The sequence below is a fragment of the Bufo bufo genome, chromosome 1 (assembly GCF_905171765.1).
Source record: "Bufo bufo chromosome 1, aBufBuf1.1, whole genome shotgun sequence".
Classification (NCBI taxonomy): domain Eukaryota; kingdom Metazoa; phylum Chordata; class Amphibia; order Anura; family Bufonidae; genus Bufo; species Bufo bufo.
Window position 1 is genome coordinate 549,835,254 of NC_053389.1, and position 21,749 is coordinate 549,857,002.

The 21,749-nt window shown below is 44.0% G+C and overlaps 1 protein-coding gene across 2 annotated transcripts in view; it reads right to left on the reverse strand.

Annotated features, from left to right (window-relative positions):
• The window catches only part of RELN (reelin), an 841,105-nt gene that overhangs the window by 223,098 nt on the left and 596,258 nt on the right, over positions 1–21,749 (reverse strand). For both annotated transcript variants that reach the window (XM_040412563.1, XM_040412554.1), the window contains exon 21: positions 10,890–11,082. In XM_040412563.1, the coding sequence (XP_040268497.1) occupies positions 10,890–11,082 (193 nt within the window). The remainder of the gene's footprint in view (positions 1–10,889; positions 11,083–21,749) is intronic.

Below are 21,749 nucleotides of genomic sequence, written 5' to 3' on the forward strand. Positions count from 1 at the left end.
GCGGCTGCAGACAGCACACTGTGTGCTGTCCGCAACCATTCTGTCCCCATAGAGAATGAATGGGTCCGCACCCATTCCGCAAAATTGCGGAAAGGATGCGGACCCATTTTGCGGACGTGTGAATGGAGCCTAAAACGTGTAATTTATACAAGCTGTCAGTGACCGACATCTATCAATGTGTACACACTTAGGCCTCATGCACACGACAGTATTTTTTCACGGTCCGCAAAACAGGGTTCCGTTGGCCCGTGATCCGTGACCATTTTTTCGTCCGTGGGTCTTCCTTGATTTTTGGAGGATCCACGGACATGAAAAAAAAGTCGTTGTGGTGTCCGCCTGGCCGTGCGGAGCCAAACGGATCCGTCCTGACTTACAATGTAAGTCAATGTGGACGGATCCGTTTGACGTTGACACAATATGGTGCAATTGCAAACGGATCCGTCCCCCATTGACTTTTAATGTAAAGTCAGGAGTTAATATACCATAGGATCGGAGTTTTCTCTAATCCGATGGTATATTTTAACTTGAAGCGTCCCCATCACCATGGGAACGCGTCTATGTTAGAATATACCATCGGATTTGAGTTAGATCGTGAAACTCATATCCGACAGTATATTCTAACACAGAGGCGTTCCCCTAGTGATGGGGACGCTTCAAGTTAGAATATCCTACGAAGTGTGTACATGACTGCCCCCTGCTGCCTGGCAGCACCCGATCTTTTACAGGGGGCTGTGATCAGCACAATTAACCCCTCAGGTGACGCACCTAAAGGGTTAATTGTGCGTATCATAGCCCCCTGTAAGAGATCAGGTGCTGCCAGTCAGGAGGGCGCAGACCCCCTCCCTCCCCAATATTATATTCATTGGTGGCCAGTGCGGCCTCACATCTCCCCCCCCCTAGTTAAAATCACGTTCCAAATCCCCCATCATTGGTGGCCAGTGCGGCCTCACATCTCCCCTCCCCCCCCGCCTAGTTAAAATCACGTTCCCCCATCATTGGTGGCAGTGGAGAGTTACGATCGGAGTCCCAGTTTAATCGCTGGGGCTCCGATCGGTAACCATGGCAACCAGGACGCTACTGCAGTCCTGGTTGCCATGGTTACTTAGCAATTTTTAGAAGCATTATACTTACCTGCGATGTTTGTGACCGTCCGGGCTCTCCTCCTACTGGTAAGTGAAAGGTCTGTGCGGCGCATTGCCTATAGCACAGACCTGTCACTTACCAGTAGGAGGAGCGCCGGCCGGTCACAGACATCGCAGGTAAGTATAATGCTTCTAAAAATTGCTAAGTAACCATGGCAACCAGGACTGCAGTAGCATCATGGTTACAGATCGGAGCCCCAGCGATTAAACTGGGACTCCGATCGGAACTCTCCACTGCCACCAATGATGGGGGAACGTGATTTTAACTAGGGTGAGGGAGATGTGAGGCCGCACTGGCCACCAATGATGGGGGATTCAGAACGTGATTTTAACTAGGGGGGGGGGGAGATGTGAGGCCGCACTGGCCACCAATGATGGGGGATTCGGAACGTGATTTTAACAAGGGGGGGGGAGAGGTGAGGCCGCACTGGCCACCAATGATGGGGGATTCGGAACGTGATTTTAACAAGGGGGGGGATATGTGAGGCCGCACTGGCCACCAATGATGGGGGATTCTAAACGTGATTTTAACTGGGGGGGGGAGAGGGGAGGCCGCACTGGCCACCAATGCATATAATATTGGGGAGGGAGGGGGTCTGCCCCCTCCTGCCTGGCAGCACCTGATCTCTTACAGGGGGCTATGATACGCACAATTAACCCTTTAGGTGCGGCACCAGAGGGGTTAATTGTGCGGATCACAGCCCCCTGTAAAAGATCGGGTGCTGCCAGGCAGCAGGGGGCAGTCATGTACACAGTTCTCAGTATATTCTAACGTGAAGCGTCCCCATCACTATGGGAACGCCTCTGTGTTAGAATATACTGTCGGATATGAGTTTTCACGAAGTGAAAACTCATATCTGAAAAAGCTTTTATGCAGACGGATCTGCGGATCCGTCTGTGTGAAAGTAGACACGGATCACGAACGCGGATGCCAATCTTGTGTGCATCCGTGCTTTTTCACAGACCCATTGACCTGAATGGGTCCGTGAACCGATGTCCGTCAAAAAAATAGGACAGGTCATATTTTTTTGACGGACAGGAAACACAGATCACGGCCGCGGATGAACAACGGTGCATTTTCCGAGTTTTCAACGGACCCATTGAAAGTCAATGGGTCCGCAGAAAATCACGGAAAATAGAACAACGGCCACGGATGCACACAGCGGTCGTGTGCATGAGGCCTTACACAGAGAATACTATAAATCACTCAGAAGACCTCCACCATGTACAACTGAAGTCAGAAAAAACAAAAAAGAACTATTTAGAAGATTTACTGAAATATGTATCAATCTTCTCAGCTTCTCCTCCTCTACAACATTTTGTGGTGACAGGTTCTCTTTAAATGATTATCTAACGTACAACTTTTTTTAACAGACCCCTTCAAAGTGGCCAAACCCCTGGTGTCCATAGACTGCTGGTGACAACTGCTGGTGACAACCGCTTCCTCTGGCTGTTTCTGGGTAGGTTCTACTCCACAAAAGCACTGAATGACAAGGAGGATGAGAGGTGAGTATATTTACTTAACTGAAACTGGGGCAGCCAGGGGCCTCCATTAGGACAGCTGGAATACAATATACAGTTATTCATGCTTGTATACAGCATACATGACTGTATATGGCAAACAATACTGGAAATTGGGCACTCTTTAATGCAACCAGAGAATTTTCCCCAGAAAGTATGCTACCAATCTCTCGTTATTCCAATTCAATTTGGTAGACAACTGAAGAGTGTACTGCCCCACAGCATAAGTACATTGATGGAGACAAAGCAAAGAGGATTCTGTAAATAAAATGCAACCAGGTTCTTCAAAGACATTACTAAAGAAATCAAGTGCTGCAGATTGGACACAGCGGGATTGTTCTGCTCCCACAGTGGAGAAGTCCAAGTCAGTGCTTCTCCCGAGAGCAAAGACAAGATAAATGTCACCTTTGCTCTACCAGATAAAAAGTGATGTGCCAGCATTGATTAATAAATCCAAAAACCTGGCAGTCGCAGTGGTACATGGACAACATGAAGAAAAAAACTGCAGTTGCTAAAGCAGCAGGTGCCAGTCCATCAATATTCTGCAGTTCTTGGGCAATGCTATAGTTCTCTGGCAAGGGAGCAAAATTCATGACCTGGGTAAACTGACTTGAGGCCTATCTGTATAGTGGATCCTTTAGGTTCCCACAGAAGGGGGTCAACACTTCTGGTATAGAACATGTGGGCAATGGCTGATGTGAGTACAAACCAGCTCATAGGGGCAAAATCACAAGATGGAATTAAAAGTCAATCAAAAAAAGGCCATTGCTGCCAGAGTTCATGCAGTACTATAATCCAAACTGACAAGCTCAAAGGCAAGCGGCAGACATTCAAAGTTAGGAGCAATGCAAGCCAGTCCAAGCACTACAGAAATCAGCAAACCTATTACTCAGGCAAGGAGCAGTAGGAGTCCTTAAATAGCTGTAGAGTTCAGTACTGAAAGAGTTAAGTACTGTTTAGTTGCTGAACTGGGTCTGGTCAGGTAACATAGTAGAGTCAGTGAGCACAGATTTCAGAGATTAACGCTACTTTGACACTCACGTTTTGTGCGGATCAGTCATGGATGGATCTGTTCAGATAATACACCCGTCTGCATCCGTTCAAAGTCAATGGAGGACGGATCAGTTTTCTATTGTGCCAGATTTTCCATTCAGAATGCATCAGGGCAAAACTGATCCGTTTTGGACCGCTTGTGAGAGCCCTGAACGGATCTCACAAACGGAAACCAAAACGAGAGTGTGAATGTAGCCTTATTTATACTAACGCACACTGTTCATTGTTGACCAAAGCTGTCTGTCCAGTCATTTTGGAAGTGAAATGTTGATAAACTGATATGTATAATATAGCTTTTCTATAAGGCTGATGTGAACAATTTTTTTGTTTCTTTATGATCATATTAAATTATTTGCATTAATACAACCAGAGCATACAAGAAATGATATTTAAAGGGTAGTGTATGCCACAAATGAATAGAACATAGCTCTTAACTTTCAATACCGCCATCCAAATATTTTCAGTAATTGCATATCTCTAAAAGAGTGTAAAACATTATTAAGATACAAACAACATCAAACCCTCTCTGGCTGAACATGCTGTTTGCTGATTGACTTGTCCCCAAAAAGTCATTTGTTTTCATTATTATCCTTTTATCGAGAAAACACCTGGTGGTGTGGCAAAACTAATTAAGTGGCAGGCTTTCTGCTTAGCACTCAGTCATCACGAGCAATTTGAGATAACACAGGCACAATGGGACCAAAAATACCGTATTCCATTCCTCTGAAAGAAGAAACCACAACTAAAAAGCTTCACTGCAAATGTTTTTTTACAAGATAATCAGAGGTCCACCAGAAAGTTCAAATCATGCACTAACATAAAACATAAATTGATATCCTAGTGCGGATTACCACAAATAAAGAATTACATTTGGGGTATCTTTAGCATTGCTGTATGGAGCCTAGTACTACATTTATTTATTTTTCTTTTATGAAGCTTTAATGAACACAGGATTTTGGCTTTTTTCTTGTAATATTTGTAATATTTCTCCACAGGAGAAAAGAAGAAATAAAGACCCTTTTACGTTAAATGAATCTGTTGCCTTCCAACATCCTCATCCTTAACAATAGAAGGATACAGTAGTGTTCGCTTACATTTTCCGCAAGCGAGTGCAAAAAGTCACAAAAGCCCTATTTTTGCGACTTTATGATGCCAGAATTCTAGAGTGAAGGTATGATAAATCAGGGCCCATGTGTATTTATAAAGATCTAGAGGCTGCTTTTGATTTCTCTGGGCAGTCTTAATATCAAATAAATATCTACTGATAAACATCATTTTTAAAAAAATACCGTTTCACTGCAAATAGATATTTTTGTGATAAGACATTAAATCTATGGTTGGCTATAGAATAAATAGCCTGATTAGACACAACAGACTGATGAATCTGGAGGGGAAGAATATGAAGCACTTGCAATAAATGAGAATAGTCATTATTAGGGTCCATTCACACGTCCGTAGTGCATTGCGTAACCGCAATACACCCGCCCGGCACCCCCATAGAACTGCCTATTCTTGTCCGCAATTGCGGACAAGAATAGGACATGTTCTATTTTTTCCTGGAGTCGCGGTCCGGAAGATCGGCGGCGCCCTTCCGGAAATGCGGATGCGGACAGCACACTGTGTGCTTAAATGAAGGAAAAGACCGGCACTTGCATGTGTCGAGTGCCGGTCTCTTCCTTCATTTAAGCATCCGGAGTGACGTCCGCTAACCGCGCACCCATACCTTCACGCAGTGCCGCCCGACTATTCGTAACCAGCACACTGTGTGCTGTCTGCATCCATTCCGTCCCCATAGAGAATGAATGGGTCCGCACCCATTCCGCAATTTGTCGAACGGATGCGGACCCATTATTACGGACGTGTGAATGGACCCTTACACACATACATTTACACTATGATGGAAAATTTCTGCACACTGAACCATAGGTATTCCTTTTATAATAGAAAGTGGAAGAATTCCTGGTAACATTTGTGAGATATAAACTAGTACGTGTAGTATATGTTAGTGAGACCTATACCCATTTATGAAGTATTCTATAGCTGTTCTTATTCCCTAGGTGGGGAAATCCTTGGCAATCAACTATGAGGCTGATGTGTTATTATTATATGCTCCCCAATAAAAGTTTATCAGAAACCATATAAAACATGGACAAGCTCATGGGGGGGGGGGGGGGGGGGTTAAGTAGGAAACCCTCCTCTATGACGTCCATAAGTTCTAATAGGGAGAAAGGGAGAGGCAACCAATTCATCCAGTAGATCCACTGTGAAATCAATCCTGAATACATACGGTACATTGTGTTTTTATCCTATTTCAGCAATTTATACCAGCCTAGAAACCTCACTGGGGGAAATTATCATGAGGAAAGTTTTTAAAGTCAGTTTTGCAGGAGTCTCCATTGCCATAAGTTTCTCCAAATTTATCAACTGTTGCATGACATTTGATGCAACTTTAACCCCTTAGTGATCACCCATATGCCTTTTTTACGGCGGTCACTAAGGGGCCTTAGGCTGGGTCGCTGCTTTTTTGCGTCGGCCCGGACTAGGTGCTGCAAGGGTCCCCTGTGCAGCGGGGAGCGGGGACCCGACTCTTACATGAGAGCCGCAGCCCGGACCGGCAGAAGTGCAGATCCAGGCTGTTTAACACTTTACATCCCATGGGCAATGGCGTCCGCCAAATGTAAAGTGCTGACAGAAGGAGCGGACTCCCTCTGTCTGCCATCAGCACCCCACAAATGCGATCGCGGGGTGCCGATGTGTGTGAAAGCTGGCAGGGGTCTGATGTAGGTCCCAGACCAGTCTTGACTCCGATGGTTACCGATCGGAGTCCCAGCGATTAAACTGGGACTCCGATCGGAACTCTCCGCTGGCACCAATGATGGGGGGGGGATTTTAATTAGGAGGGAGGGAGGGGGGCCGCACTGGCCACCAATGAATTAAATACAGGGGAGGGAGGGGGGGCCGCACTGGCCACCAATGAATTTAAAACTGCGGCACCTGAGGGGTTAATTGTGCTGATCACAGCCCCCTGTAAGAGATCAGGTGCTGCCAGGCAGCAGGGGGCAGTCATGTACACAGTTCGTAGTATATTCTAACTTGAAGCGTCCCCATCACTATGGGAACGCCTCTGTGTTAGAATATACTGTCGGATCTGAGTTTTCACGAAGTGAAAACTCAGATCTGAAAAAGCTTTTAAGCAGACGGATCTGCGGATCCGTCTGTGTGAAAGTAGCCACGGACACGGATCACGGACGCGGATGACAATCTTGTGTGCATCCGTGTTTTTTCATGGATCCATTGACTTGAATGGGTCCGTGAACCGTTGTCCGTCCAAAAAATAGGACAGGTCCTATTTTTTTGACGGACAGGAAACACGGATCACGGACGCGGATGAACAACGGTGCATTTTCCGAGTTTTCAACAGACCCATTGAAAGTCAATAGGTCCGCAGAAAATCACGGAAAATGGAACAACGGACACGGATGCACACAACGGTCGTGTGCATGAGGCCTAAGACTGCAATCCATCACTAGTGGTCGTGCTTGCACACTATAGGAAAAAGTGCCGGGCTCTACAGTGGCCAGGACTGTGGAAGTACACATAAGGCCTCATGCACACGACCGTGCAGTTTTTTGTGGTCCGCAAACCGCGGATCCGCAAAAAACGGAATCCGCCCGTGTTGCCTTCCGCAGTTTGCGGAACGGAACGGGCGACGACAATATAAATGCCTATTCTTGTCCGCAAAGCGCGGACAAGAATAGGACATGTTATAATTTTTTAGCGGGGCCGCGGAACGGATCCATGGATGCGGACAGCACACGGAGTGCTGTCCGCATCTTTTGCGGCCCTATTGAAGTGAACGGGTCCGCATCCGACCCGCCAAAACGGCGGCTCGGATGCGGACCCAAACAATGGTCGTGTGCATGAGGCCTAAGTCTGTGCTTTTTCCTATAGTGTGCAAGTAGGGCAACCGCTGCTGGATTGCAGGGTGATCATAACCATGGAAACAAGAAGTGTATAATGTGATGGAAAAATTAATCCAGCTAGCAAAGGAAGCAATATGGATAACAGTACATTAATACTGTACATTGCAAAAAAAATGTTGACTTAAAAAAAAGTTTATAAATCCACTTTAAATCAGCTCAACAGGCTGCCCACATCCACTTTTTCATTCACTTTTTTGAAAACTGGAGTGAGTGGTGTCAAAACGTTAAAAGTCCAGAAAAGTACTAAAGCCCTATTTGGCGACTTTTTGAAGCCAGAATTCTAAAGTGCAGGGAGCGATAAATTCTCCACTGCATTTTCATAATAAATAATTTCTCTCAGTTATTGCTGGAGGAAGGGAAGGATAAATCAGACTCTAGTGTTATACTGCAGGTTATATCTGCCAAGAAATGTAGTGAGATTGATTAGAAAGTTGATGCAGTGTTTATTCATTAATTATTAGGAGTGTTCATAATTGAAGTGTACCTCCAGCTGAAAATTTGACCAAAATCTCTCCTCTTAGTAACTATCCACAATCTTATTCTTGTAATCTCTGCCTTAGTATTTTCCATTTATGAAAAGGCTCCTTCTTGTCAGCAATATTAGAATCCAGCTTAGTGCTGATCAAGATTAGAACCTTCCTCCACATGTCAGTTCTCCCTGTAACCATTAGGCCTCATGCACACGACCGTTGTGTGCATCCGTGGCCGTTGTGCCGTTTTCATTTTTTTTTCGCGGGCCCATTGACCTTCAATGGTTCCGTGGAAAAATCTGAAAATGCACCGTTTTGCAGCCGCATCCGTGATCCGTGTTTCCTGTCCGTCAAAAAAATATGACCTGTCCTATTTTTTTGACGGACAACGGTTCACGGACCCATTCAAGTTAATGGGTCTGTGAAAAAACACGGATGCACACAAGATTGGCATCCGCGTCCGTGATCCGTGGCCGTTGGCAACTTTCACACAGACGTATCACAGATCCGTCTGCATAAAAGCTTTTTCAGATATGAGTTTTCACTTCGTGAAAACTCATATCCGACAGTATATTCTAACACAGAGGCGTTCCCATAGTGATGGGGACGCTTCAAGTTAGAATATACTGAGAACTGTGTACATGACTGCCCCCTGCTGCCTGGCAGCACCCAATCTTTTACAGGGGGCTGTGATCCGCACAATTAACCCCTCAGGTGCCGTATCTAAAGGGTTAATTGTGCGTATCATAGCCCCCTGTAAGAGATCAGGTGCTGCCAGGCAGGAGGGGGCAGACCCCCTCCCTCCCCAATATTATATTCATTGGTGGCCAGTGCGGCCTCCCCTCTCCCCCCCCAGTTAAAATCACGTTCCGAATCCCCCATCATTGGTGGCCAGTGCGGCCTCACATCTCCCCCCCCCCAGTTAAAATCACGTTCCCCCATCATTGGTGGCAGTGGAGAGTTCTGATCGGAGTCCCAGTTTAATCGCTGGGGCTCCGATTGGTAACCATGGCAACCAGGACGCTACTGCACTCCTGGTTGCCATGGTTACTTAGCAATTTTTAGAATCATTATACTTACCTGCGAGCTGCGATGTCTGTGACCGGCCGGGCGCTCCTCCTACTGGTAAGTGACAGGTCTGTGCTATAGGCAATGCGCCGCACAGACCTTTCACTTACCAGTAGGAGGAGTGCCCGGCCGGTCACAGACATCGCAGCTCGCAGGTAAGTATAATGCTTCTAAAAATTGCTAAGTAACCATGGCAACCAGGACTGCAGTAGCGTCCTGGTTGCCATGGTTACCGATCGGAGCCCCAGCGATTAAACTGGGACTCTGATCAGAACTCTCCACTGCCACCAATGATGGGGGAACGTGATTTTAACTAGGGGGGGGAGATGTGAGGCTGCACTGGCCACCAATGATGGGGGATTCGGAACGTGATTTTAACTAGGGGGGGGGAGATGTGAAGCCGCACTGGCCACCAATGATGGGGGATTCGGAACGTGATTTTAACTAGGGGGGGGGAGATGTGAGGCCGCACTGGCCACCAATGATGGGGGATTCGAAACGTGATTTTAACTAGGGGGGGGGGATGTGAGGCCGCACTGGCCACCAATGATGGGGGATTCGGAACGTGATTTTAACTAGGGAGGGAGAGGTGAGGCCTCACTGGCCACCAATGATGGGGGATTCGGAACGTGATTTTAACAAGGGGAGGGGAGATGTGAGGCCGCACTGGCCACCAATGATGGGGGATTCGGAACGTGATTTTAACTGGGGGGGGGAGAGGGGAGGCCACACTGGCCACCAATGAATATAATATTGGTGAGGGAGGGGGTCTGCCCCCTCCTGCCTGGCAGCACCTGATCTCTTACAGGGGGCTATGATACGCACAATTAACCCTTTAGGTGCGGCATCTGAGGGGTTAATTGTGCGGATCACAGCCCCCTGTAAAAGATCGGGTGCTGCCAGGCAGCAGGGGGCAGTCATGTACACAGTTCGTAGGATATTCTAACTTGAAGCGTCCCCATCACTATGGGAACGCCTCTGTGTTAGAATATACTGTCGGATATGAGTTTCACGATCTAACTCAAATCCGATGGTATATTCTAACATAGAGGCGTTCCCATGGTGATGGGGACGCTTCAAGTTAAAATATACCATCGGATTGGAGAAAACTCCGATCCTATGGTATATTAACTCCTGACTTTACATTGAAAGTCAATGGGGGACGGATCCGTTTGCAATTGCACCATATTGTGCCAACGTCAAACGGATCCTCCCCATTGACTTGCATTGTAAGTCAGGACGGATCCGTTTGGCTCCGCATGGCCAGGCGGACACCAAAACGACTTTTTTTTCATGTCCGTGGATCCTCCAAAAATCAAGGAAGACCCACGGACGAAAAAACGGTCACGGATCACGGACAACTGGAACCCCGTTTTGCGGACCGTGAAAAAATACTGTCGTGTGCATGAGGCCTTAATGTGAGCTTTCCTCACCACTATTCCTCATACGGTGTATTATTAATGCTGTTGGAGCTACTCTGTTGTACAAAGCTCACAAGATGTCTAAAGCTTACGTATGGTAACGATCAATAACTCGTATTGGGAGGCCAATGAGTATAACAAAGGTTAAGCATGCTAGACAATACCTGAAATATGTAGACAACATTTTATATACATTTTATATGTAGACAACATAGCATATGCTTATCTTACCTCCTGCACAAGATGCCATGTGAGACCATGGTTGGTGGAATACTCCAACTTCACTTGATTGTCCATATGTGGAGTGAACCGCTCACCACATCCCATTACTAAGTTAAACTGAATCATATAAGATGCTCCAATCTGCATAGATTGTGTCTCTACATAGCGTGTACTGGTGGATTGCTTAGAGTCTCCTGTAAAACTTTTAGGAACAAGAAAACATTTGTTAACTATTATCAGTGAACAACTCTACAAGAAATACATTTAAATGCTTATTTCTGTTCCAGCATCTGATTCAGTAATAGATGGCAAAGATTCCTAAATTAATTAAAACAATTGCTTGGGGTATAAACTGGACTTGGAAATAAAAAATCTTGAAAGGGACAAAACTATTTTTGTGTTTCCCGCTTTAATCTATATCTACAGTGCATATTAATTCACTGAGCCATCTTCATTGACAAACATTACTGGATATATAGGTTGTACTGAAGAATTGATGGATTTTTTATATTACATAAGATGCCACCAGTTCATTAACCCCTTACCGACTGCCCATCATAAAATTACATCAGGAGTCAAATATTTAAACAGTGGACACCTGGGGCTAATGTATGCGATCGACGATAACGTCAAATGTGACCACGGCATCTGGGAGCTCAAAAACCCATGCAACCGCTTCCCTTTCTAGCAGGGATCAGGGGAGCCAGATGGTGTGTTCAGCAGCCTCAGTCCTCCTGAATGATCCCAGGCTGCTTCAGATAGGTTTCTATGAAGACCTTGCCTATGGCAGGGCTCCATAGGATCACAGTGAACTTCTCATAGATGCCAATGCTAATACACTGGAATCTATTAGAGAAGAAATCTAATGATTGCTTGTTTAAGTTCTCTAGGGGAACTATTAAAAAGACTGAAAGAAAGAAAAAAAAGTTTCTAAAATATCTTAAAAAATTAAAAAAAATATAAAAATTCAAACCACCACCTTTCCCCAAAATTAAAATATAAATAAATAAACAATAAAAAAATAAACATCATAGGCATTGCCGCATGCAAAAATGCCTGTACTATTAAAATATTACAATATTCATCCCAATCACCAGTTCGACAATTTTTGGTCACTTCACATCATCCAAAAATTTGAATAAAAAGTGATTAAAGACTCATATACACTCCGAAATGGTATCAATAAAAACTAAAAATGGTCCTGCAAAAAATGACATAACAATAAAAAAACTTTATTGTTGGCAAAGAAAAAAAATAGCTTTTTCCAACTGTTTTTTTTTCCAGTATTAGAACGCAAGAAAAACTATATAACTGTGGTATTGTTGTAATCATACTGACCCAGAGAATGAAAATAACAGGTCAGTTTCATCACATAGGAAACACTGTAAAAACAAAACCCATAAACTGGGGCTGAATAGTTTTTTTTTCCAGCTTCCCACTACATTGTATGCAACAGTAAATGGTACTATTAGAAAGTACATCTTGCCCCACAAAAAACAAGCCCTCTGGGAAGGCTGGCAGTAAAAAACAGAACAAAAAAATAATAATTGGAAAATGGCCTGGTCCTGAAGGGGTTAAATTCCTCCTCTTCAAGAGCTGTCCCTAGAGTGTTATTGTGAAATGGAGCATTTAGGAGCATAAGAAACTCAGGAGTGAAGTAAACTGACATTGAGTGCCAAAGAGTAACTGCTTCTCAGTTACTAAACTTACTACCTTCTACCATGTAAAATGAGAAGTGTCTGCTGTTGTTGTATAAAGCACACCACAAATGTATAGCATTTCAAGCAGGGAAAACATGCTGTGTGAAATGATGGATCACTCCTCTGATTCTGATATTTGACAGATGGATATGTGTTTTGTGTTTACCAGAGGAACAAAGACTAAAAAATGACTAGTGCCATGTGTACGAGGGAGAATTGTGGTCTTGGGTTTGTTTCCTTTGGTTTTGGGAGGAGTTTCTTAGTGACAATGAGGAGGAAAATAGGTTACAGTATAAAATGACATACTATAGTGTAACAAATGCTAGTTTCACAAAAAAAAAAGTATTCATAAGAGTTGAATACTTGTAGATTTGCAGCAGCAGATTAAGGTGTGGAAAATCTGCAGCAATATACAGCAGCAGCAAAGTGGGTGGGATTTTTTTTTATTTTACTTCTGGTTTTGGCTTTTAAAAATGCAAACCTGACTGTGTGGTCATTCCCTAAGAAATGTCATCCACATTCTGTGGAAAAAATGTGCTGTGTAAATTGATCTGCAGTGAGGATTTAAAATTCACAGCATGACAATTTATTCCGCAGATATCACCCTATTCATTGCATAAGAAGAAATCAGCAATATTCGCAACAAATTCACACACAAAACAAATTTTGCTGAAGATATATTGCAGATATTTCTGTAGAACCGCAGAAAATGCCACAAACAGTTCTGCTGCAGGAGATTCCAATCCATGTGGCCATACCTTAACAGAGTTTGTTGCAAAGGGACTTGACTTGTCTGCACAGAGCTATGACTTCAAGTACACCACTGAACAACTCCAGTACAAACTGGAATGCCAACTTCAAGAAAATTCTTACCACCTAAAGGGTGTTTTAGGCCTCATGCACACTACCCTATGTATTTTGAGGTCCGCAAAAAATGGATCTCCACAAAATACAGATGACGTCCGTGTGCATTCTGTATTTTGCAGAACTGAACAGCTGACCCCTAATAGAACAGTACTATCCTTGTCCAAAATGTGGACAATAATAGGACATGTTCTATTTTTTTGCGGAACGGAAATACGGACATACGGAAATGGAATGCACACGGAGGAACTTCCATTTTTTTTTGGCGGACCCATTGAAATTAATGGTTCCGTATACGGTCCGCAAAAAAACCAGAACCAGCACGGAAAGAAAATACGTTCGTTTGCATACTACGGTGTGTAATAGCTATCTGCTGCCGACACACCGCTGCAATGCATGGGAAAGAGCGATGGCATAGCAATAGCTCCTCCCCATGCCACGGAGGACATCTCTGCATATAATAGCAGTGGTGTCCTCTGCAAGTTATCTGACGATTGCCAGGAGGGAACGTTTCCCTCCTGACAATTGTCTGTGGCATCGGGGTGTCTAAGACACCCTTTAAAGAGTGGCTGTTATCACCAATTGTTTTAAGAAGGAATGCAATATATTCTAAAAGCTAGGTAGCCTTTACACATGTGTGGAGGGTGTTGTTGCAGCAAAGCAGTGAACTAACTTTGTATATACAGTATATATATATATATTTTTTATTTGGAATAGGATTTTCAACAAGCATACACAGATGTAATGTTAATTAGCATGATTTTTCTTTAAGTCATTCAGTGCCGATGTCACACGCCTCATCAAAATTAGGACATCTTCTGGCAATCAGTGGGTCTAGAGTAGCTCAGAGCACTATATTAGCTAAATTGTTCTACATTTGTTTTTTGAATATTCAATATATTTCTATATATTCTTGTTTTAGAATATTACGAATATTCTAAAAAACAAACATATAGCACTATAATCGAATATATTCATTTTTTAGAATATTCGTCTTTTTTATTTCAATCTGTACAGTTGTTCCACTTCGGCATACTCCTCCCCGAAAAGCATCCACGTCACCATGGGAACGCCTGGGGGTTAGAATATACCATCGGATCTGAGTTTTCACGATCTCAGTGAGATCATAAAAACTCAGATCCAATGGTATATTCTAAACCCGTCATTCCCATGGTGACGGGGGACGCTTGTTGGGGAGGAGTATACCAAAGTGGAACAACTGTACAGATTGAAAAAAAAAAGATGAATATTCTAAAAAACTAATATATTTGATATAGTGCTATATATTAGTTTTTTAGAATATTTGTCATTTTTTCCATCTAAAGTCATGATTCCTCCCTGCTTAAGTTGTTTGTGGGCCAAGGACTCATTGGCCCACAAGCAGGAAGCAGGGAGGAATCATGCGTTCAAATGGGGAAAAAAATTACGAATATTTGCTATAACGAATATATAGCACTATATTCGAAATATTTGCGAATTCTCAAAGTTGCGATATTCAAGATAAAAATTCGCTATTCGAATATTCGCACTTAACACTAGTTAAATATAAATATTCTGTAAGTGTGCTCATGTAAACATTAAAAACAAACAAATACACTAGGGAAATATAAAAGTAACACATTTTTTTTAATTCTATTTTTATTTGTTGACTAAGGAAATGCGAGCAGAAGTCATGTCGATTCACGTTAATGAGCTATAAGAACTTCCCATGCCCTTGTTAAAATGGGTAATGCTGCTTCCATAGCCTTATTATCACTGCTAGAGCACATCCTCTGCAGCATGCACAGGCGACCCCCTTCAGATAGAAAGATGATGACAAAGTGGAATCAGATTGCTGTAATGTGCTAGGCGATAAAACTGCACTGCTGTTTCTCTAGGAGGATATGACTATTATTTTGGTTTCCTAAGGTGTGTTACAGCAGCACTGATTGTACTTCCTATCACAATTAAATTACTGAATGTTCTTGAATGTTTAATAGACACAGTTAAAAGTTTGATTGTTTCAATAGTAATTCTGTAGAGAGACAAGAAGATTGTAATATATATACTTGTGGTAGGGGCTGAGGTGTACATTGGCGTGGAGTTGGGAGGGATGCCTATCACCCTCCATGATCTATCTGGCTGAACTGTGCACGGAGCCAGTGCGGGGTAGGCCTGAATAAGTGGGCCACCCAAGAGAGTGGAATGAAAGAAAGAAGGGTCGGGAGGGTGGGGCATGAAGCGACCGTCCTCAGGGTGAGGTCGCGTGAGAAGATATAGCCAGCAGCCCCGCCCACAAATACAGGCTGTAACCAGCCTTAATACTTGTGGTAGGGGCTGAGGTGTACATTGGCGTGGAGTTGGGAGGGATGCCTATCACCCTCCATGATCTATCTGGCTGAACTGTGCCCGGAGCCAGTGCGGGGTAGGCCTGAATAAGTGGGCAAAAAGACTACCCACACTGTTAGGAGGGAAATAATTATTTGAACCGAACGACACGGGAGGTAACAAGGGCCTGAGCGATTCAGGCAGGAGCTGGGCTGTTAAATGACCTGAACTATTCGGGAAGGCACTGGGTAGTTAGTAAAGTGACGGTCCAGGATGACAGAGGAAGAGCGAGCCTGGGCGATCCAGGATGAGAGAGGCAACGTGGGCCTGGGTGATCCAGGATGAGAGAGGCAACGTGGGCCTGGGCGATCCAGGATGACAGAGGCAGAGCGGGCCTGGGCGATCCAGGATGACAGAGGCAGAGCGAGCCTGGGTGATCCAGGATGACAGAGGCAGAGCGAGCCTGGGCGATTCAGAATGACAGAGACAGAGCGAGCCTGGGCAATCCAGAATAACCGAAACAGAGCGAGCCTGGGCGATCCAGGAAGACAGAGGCAGAGCGAGCCTGGGCGATCCAGGATGACTGAGGTAGGGCGAGCCTGGGAGATCCTGGATGACAGAGGCAGAGCGAGCCTGGGCGCTCCAGGATGACAGAGACAGGGCGAGCCTGGGCGATCCAGGATAACAGAGACAGGGCGAGCCTGGGCGATCCAGGATGACAGGAGCAGAGCGAGCCTGGGCGATCCAGGATGACAGGAGCAGAGCGAGCCTGGGCGATCCAGGATGACAGGAGCAGAGCGAGCCTGGGCGATCCAGGATGACAGAGGCAGAGCGAGCCTGGGCGATCCAGAATGACAGAGACAGAGCGAGCCTGGGCAATCCAGGATGACAGGTAACAGAGCGAGCCTGGGCGATCCAGGAAGACAGAGGCAGAGCGAGCCTGGGCGAACCAGGATGACAGAGGCAGAGTGAGCTTGGGCGATCCAGTATGATAGGGACAGAGTGAGATTGGGTGATCCAGGAAGACAGAGACAGGGCGAGCCTGGGCGATCCAGGATGACAGAGGCAGAGCGAGCCTGGGCGATCCAGGGGGACCTCAGATGATGTGAGAGTGCGACAAGAAGCAGGGAAGACAGGCAAAAGACGGATGCCTCCAACTGGCTCATCTGTGTTGTTTTTGCTGATCATTGCTTGAGAAGAGGTAAGGAATTCGGTCAGCTGTTTGCTATTGTGCGTTTGCTAATGAGCCTAGCTCACTAAGGTGTTACATTTGTTGCTGGGGGAGGAGTTTGGGAAGGAGTGTGTGTATATATAGAGACAGACTCATTAGCTGGCCTAATTCATTAGCTGCAAGTACTACCTTCAAGTACTACATTAAGTACTAGTAAAGAGATATTGCAGGAGATAGTCAGGAGGTAGGCTGGAAGGTGGAAACAATACAAAAAAAAAAAGGTAAGATTTGTTTGATTTAAAGTTACACATTTATTTTATTTATTTTTTTCTCCTCTTTAAAATGGCAGACTTGGTTCAGTGCAGGAATTGTTGTGCATTTATTTCATGTTCCACTCTTTGGAGATTCGGATGCTGTCAGATCTGTAGACAGTTCTCCTTACTGCAGCAGGAAATTGCATTTTTGAAAGCTGAAATATTTAAATTATCTGTTAAACAAACTCCAGCTAGGACTGCTGCAATGCCACTGCCACAGAGGACCCCCAGAAATGGCAGATGGGTTAATGTAGGTTCTGGAAGTCTTAGAGTGGTGGATAGAAGACATGTCCCACAGTCGGTGGTTCTCCATAATTCATTTGCAGCACTCTCAGAATGTAAGGACAACATGGATATGGACTCAAGCACAGAGGGTGAGAAACCATCGACTCCTATGTCTAATGTATGCAACAAAAAAGATAAAGTGAAGTCTCAAAGGATGCAGCTGTTGCTGGGTGATTCAATCATAAGAAGTGTGGAGCTTAAAGAAAATGGTTTTGTGAGATGTCTCCCTGGGGCTACTGCTAGAAGAGATAGAAGACGTATTATTAATATTGTTAAGCAAGCAAAGCAGGAAGGGGACGTGGATGTTCTTGTCCATCTAGGGACAAATGACCTGGCTTGCAATGAAGTGTCAGAGGTGAAAAAATCTCTTATCACACTTGGTAATGACGTACAGGATTTTGCATCCACCATTTCATTTTCTGAAGTTCTGCCTGTGCATAATGTTCAGAATGATAGGCAGAGGCGCATAAAGGAGTTCAACATATGGCTTGGTAAATGGTGTCAAGAGCAAGGATTTGGCTTTGTTTCTCATGATAGCTCTACTTGGAATAGAAAGGAACTGTACAAAAAAGATGGTTTGCATCTTTCTCTCAAAGGAACAAATGTACTTAGTGAACAACTCCAAGAATTTGCGAAAGAGTATTTAAACTAGGAAGGGGGGGCAAAAGAGTGAAAATAAAAGAGTCCAATTGCCCCCCGAAACAATGCCAGAACAGGTCAGAAGCACAGAGGTTAAGAAATGATAAGCTCAGAGTCCTGTCTACAAATGCTCGCAGTTTAGGTAAAAAAATCAATGAACTTGGGTCAATAATGGCATCTGAGAATGTAGATTTAGTGGCTGTTACGGAGACATGGTTTAATGAAAGAAATGACTGGGACATAACCATACCAGGGTACTCTTTATACAGAAGAGACAGAGAAGGCAAGAAAGGAGGAGGAGTGGCCCTGTATGTGAAAGATAGCATTAAATCTAACCTAATACAAGTTGGTGAGGCCAACATAGAGTCAGTTTGGGTTACGTTGCAGTTTGCTAACCATGCAGTAACTCGTGTAGGTGTGATATATAGACCACCTGGTCAAGTTAAAGAACTAGATGATCTACTAGTTGAAGAAATAGCTAAAATGACAATGAAAGGAGAAGTTATCATTATGGGAGATTTCAATCTTCCAGATATAAACTGGAAAACCAAAATAGCAAGTTCTACCAGGAGTACAGATATTCTAAATTCCCTACTGGGGTTATCTCTACAACAAGTGGTTGAGGAGCCAACCCGGAGGGAGGCCATTTTGGATTTGGTATTCACAAACGGGGATTCGGTATATGATGTCATTGTAGGCGAAACCTTGGGATCTAGTGATCACCAGTCAGTGTGGTTTAATATAAGAACTGTGAAAGAGTCCCACCACACAAAAACAAAAGTTTTAGATTTTAGAAAAGCAGACTTTTCAAAAATGAAATTAGTCATAAATGAGTCCTTATCAGACTGGAACGGAATACATGGAGTCCAGGAGAAATGGGACTACTTAAAAGGTGCATTATTGAAGGCAACAGAAAATTGCATTAGACTTGTCAGTAAAAGCAAAAAAAGGAGACCAATGTGGTACTCAGCAGAAGTGGCCCAAATCATTAAAAATAAAAAGCTAGCATTTTGTAATTATAAAAAAAACCAGAGCAATGAAGATAAGGAAATCTACAAGATTAGGCAGAGAGAGGCCAAGCAAGTTATAAGAACTTCTAAAGCGCAGGCAGAAGAAAAACTAGCTCAGTCTATGAAAAAAGGGGATAAGACATTCTTCAGATATATAAATGAAAAAAGGAAATTAAAACAAGGAATAACTAAATTAAAAACAAAGGACGGAAGGTATGTAGAAGAGAATAAAGGGCTAGCCGACTGCCTTAATGAATACTTCTGTTCAGTTTTTACAAAAGAAAAAGGAGAAGGACCTCCACTAGAAAGAATGACTATTAAATCGTTTGATGCATGTATCTTTACAGAGGAAGATGTTCTAAGTTTGCTGTCTAAGGTGAAGACAGATAAGTCACAGGGGCCTGATGAGATACACCCAAAATTATTAAAAGAGCTTAGTGGTGAGCTGGCAAAACCGTTAACAGATTTATTTAACCAATCATTAGTAACAGGAGTCGTCCCGGAAGATTGGAAATTGGCAAATGTCATGCCCATTCACAAGAAAGGTAGTAGGGAGGAATCGAGCAACTATAGACCAGTGAGTCTGACATCAATAGTAGGCAAATTAATGGAAACCCTATTAAAGGATAGGATTGTGGAACATCTAAAATCCCATGGATTGCAAGATGAAAAACAACATGGGTTTACTTCAGGGAGATCATGTCAAACAAATCTTATAGATTTTTTTGACTGGGTGAATAAAATAATAGACGGTGGAGGTGCAGTAGACATCGCATATCTAGATTTTAGTAAGGCTTTTGACACTGTCCCACATAGAAGACTTATCAATAAACTGCAGTCATTGAGCATGGACTCCCATATTGTTGAGTGGATTAGGCAGTGGCTGAGTGACAGACAACAGAGGGTTGTAGTCAATGGAGAACATTCAAAACAAGGTAATGTTACCAGTGGGGTTCCACAGGGATCTGTACTGGGACCGATTTTGTTTAATATCTTCATAAGTGATATTGCAAAAGGCCTCGCTGGTAAGGTTTGTCTTTTTGCTGATGACACAAAGATATGTAACAGGGTTGATGTTCCTGGAGGGAAACGCCAAATGGAAAAGGATTTAGGAAAACTAGAAGAATGGTCAGAACTCTGGAAACTGAAATTTAATGTGGATAAGTGCAAGATAATGCACCTGGGGCGTAAAAACCCAAGGGCAGAATATAGAATATTTGACACAGTCCTGACCTCAGTATCTGAGGAAAGGGATTTAGGAGTAATTATTTCAGAAGACTTAAAGGTGGAAAGACAATGTAATAGAGCAGCACGAAATGCCAGCAGAATGCTTGGATGTATAGGGAGAGGTATAAGCAGTAGAAAGAGTGAAGTGCTTATGCCGCTGTACAGAACACTGGTGAGACCTCACTTGGAGTATTGTGCGCAGTACTGGAGGCCATATCTCCAGAAGGATATAGATACTCTAGAGAGAGTTCAGAGAAGAGCTACTAAACTAGTACATGGATTGCAGGATAAAACTTACCAGGAAAGGTTAAAGGACCTTAATATGTATAGCTTGGAAGAAAGAAGAGACAGAGGGGATATGATAGAAACTTTTAAATACATAAAGGGAATCAACTCGGTAAAGGAAGAGAGCATATTTAAAAGAAGAAAAACTACCACAAGAGGACACAGTTTTAAATTAGAGGGGCAAAGGTTTAAAAGTAATATAAGGAAGTATTACTTTACTGAGAGAGTAGTGGATGCATGGAATAGCCTTCCTGCAGAAGTGGTAGCTGCAAATACAGTGAAGGGGTTTAAGCATGCATGGGATAGGCATAAGGCCATCCTTCATATAAGATAGGGCCGGGGGCTATCCATAGTATTCAGTATATTGGGCAGACTAGATGGGCCAAATGGTTCTTATCTGCCGACACATTCTATGTTTCTATGTTTCTATGCGTGATACCTGAAAAATTCAGGAAGCTGATGAGCAGCTACTTGGCTGATCGGGAGGACTGAATATCAGACAGTACCGCAACCCTGTTTGTTTTAAGAAAAGATTGCCCAAAATGGTACATTAGGAAACCGGAAAATAGCACGGCAACAAAACCCCACTACTAAGACAACATTCATGGAGTTAGCTACCCTAGAGGGGATAACTTGTGTTACATCTAGTAGCAGCAGTGGAAGGTGCAGTTTCTGGCCCCAGTCGAGGAGGCATAGAGCGATTGTGCAGCAATTGATTGGCACTTGTGGGTATAGGGGTCCACTGGAGGTTCCAACTTAAACTTGACCTGGGCTAGTGGTAGTATAGGTGATGGGAATCAGAGCAGCAGTCCCCGACCCCGCAGCAGTGTCCGCAAGGCAGCACCTTACTGATCACACCGGTGTCTGGTCTCTCCGCTGCGTTCTTGAAGCTTTTTTTTTATTTTTTTTTATCTCATCTTTTGTTCCCAGGAATAGAAGCTCTGGTATGCGCTTCCTCCCCTCTCTGTCTCCATACTTGAACTCCCCCCCCCTAGCAGAAGCAGGACCAGCCCACTCCCACCGGAATGGAGAAACAGGCCGGCCAGCCCCGTTCCTGCCAACCGATG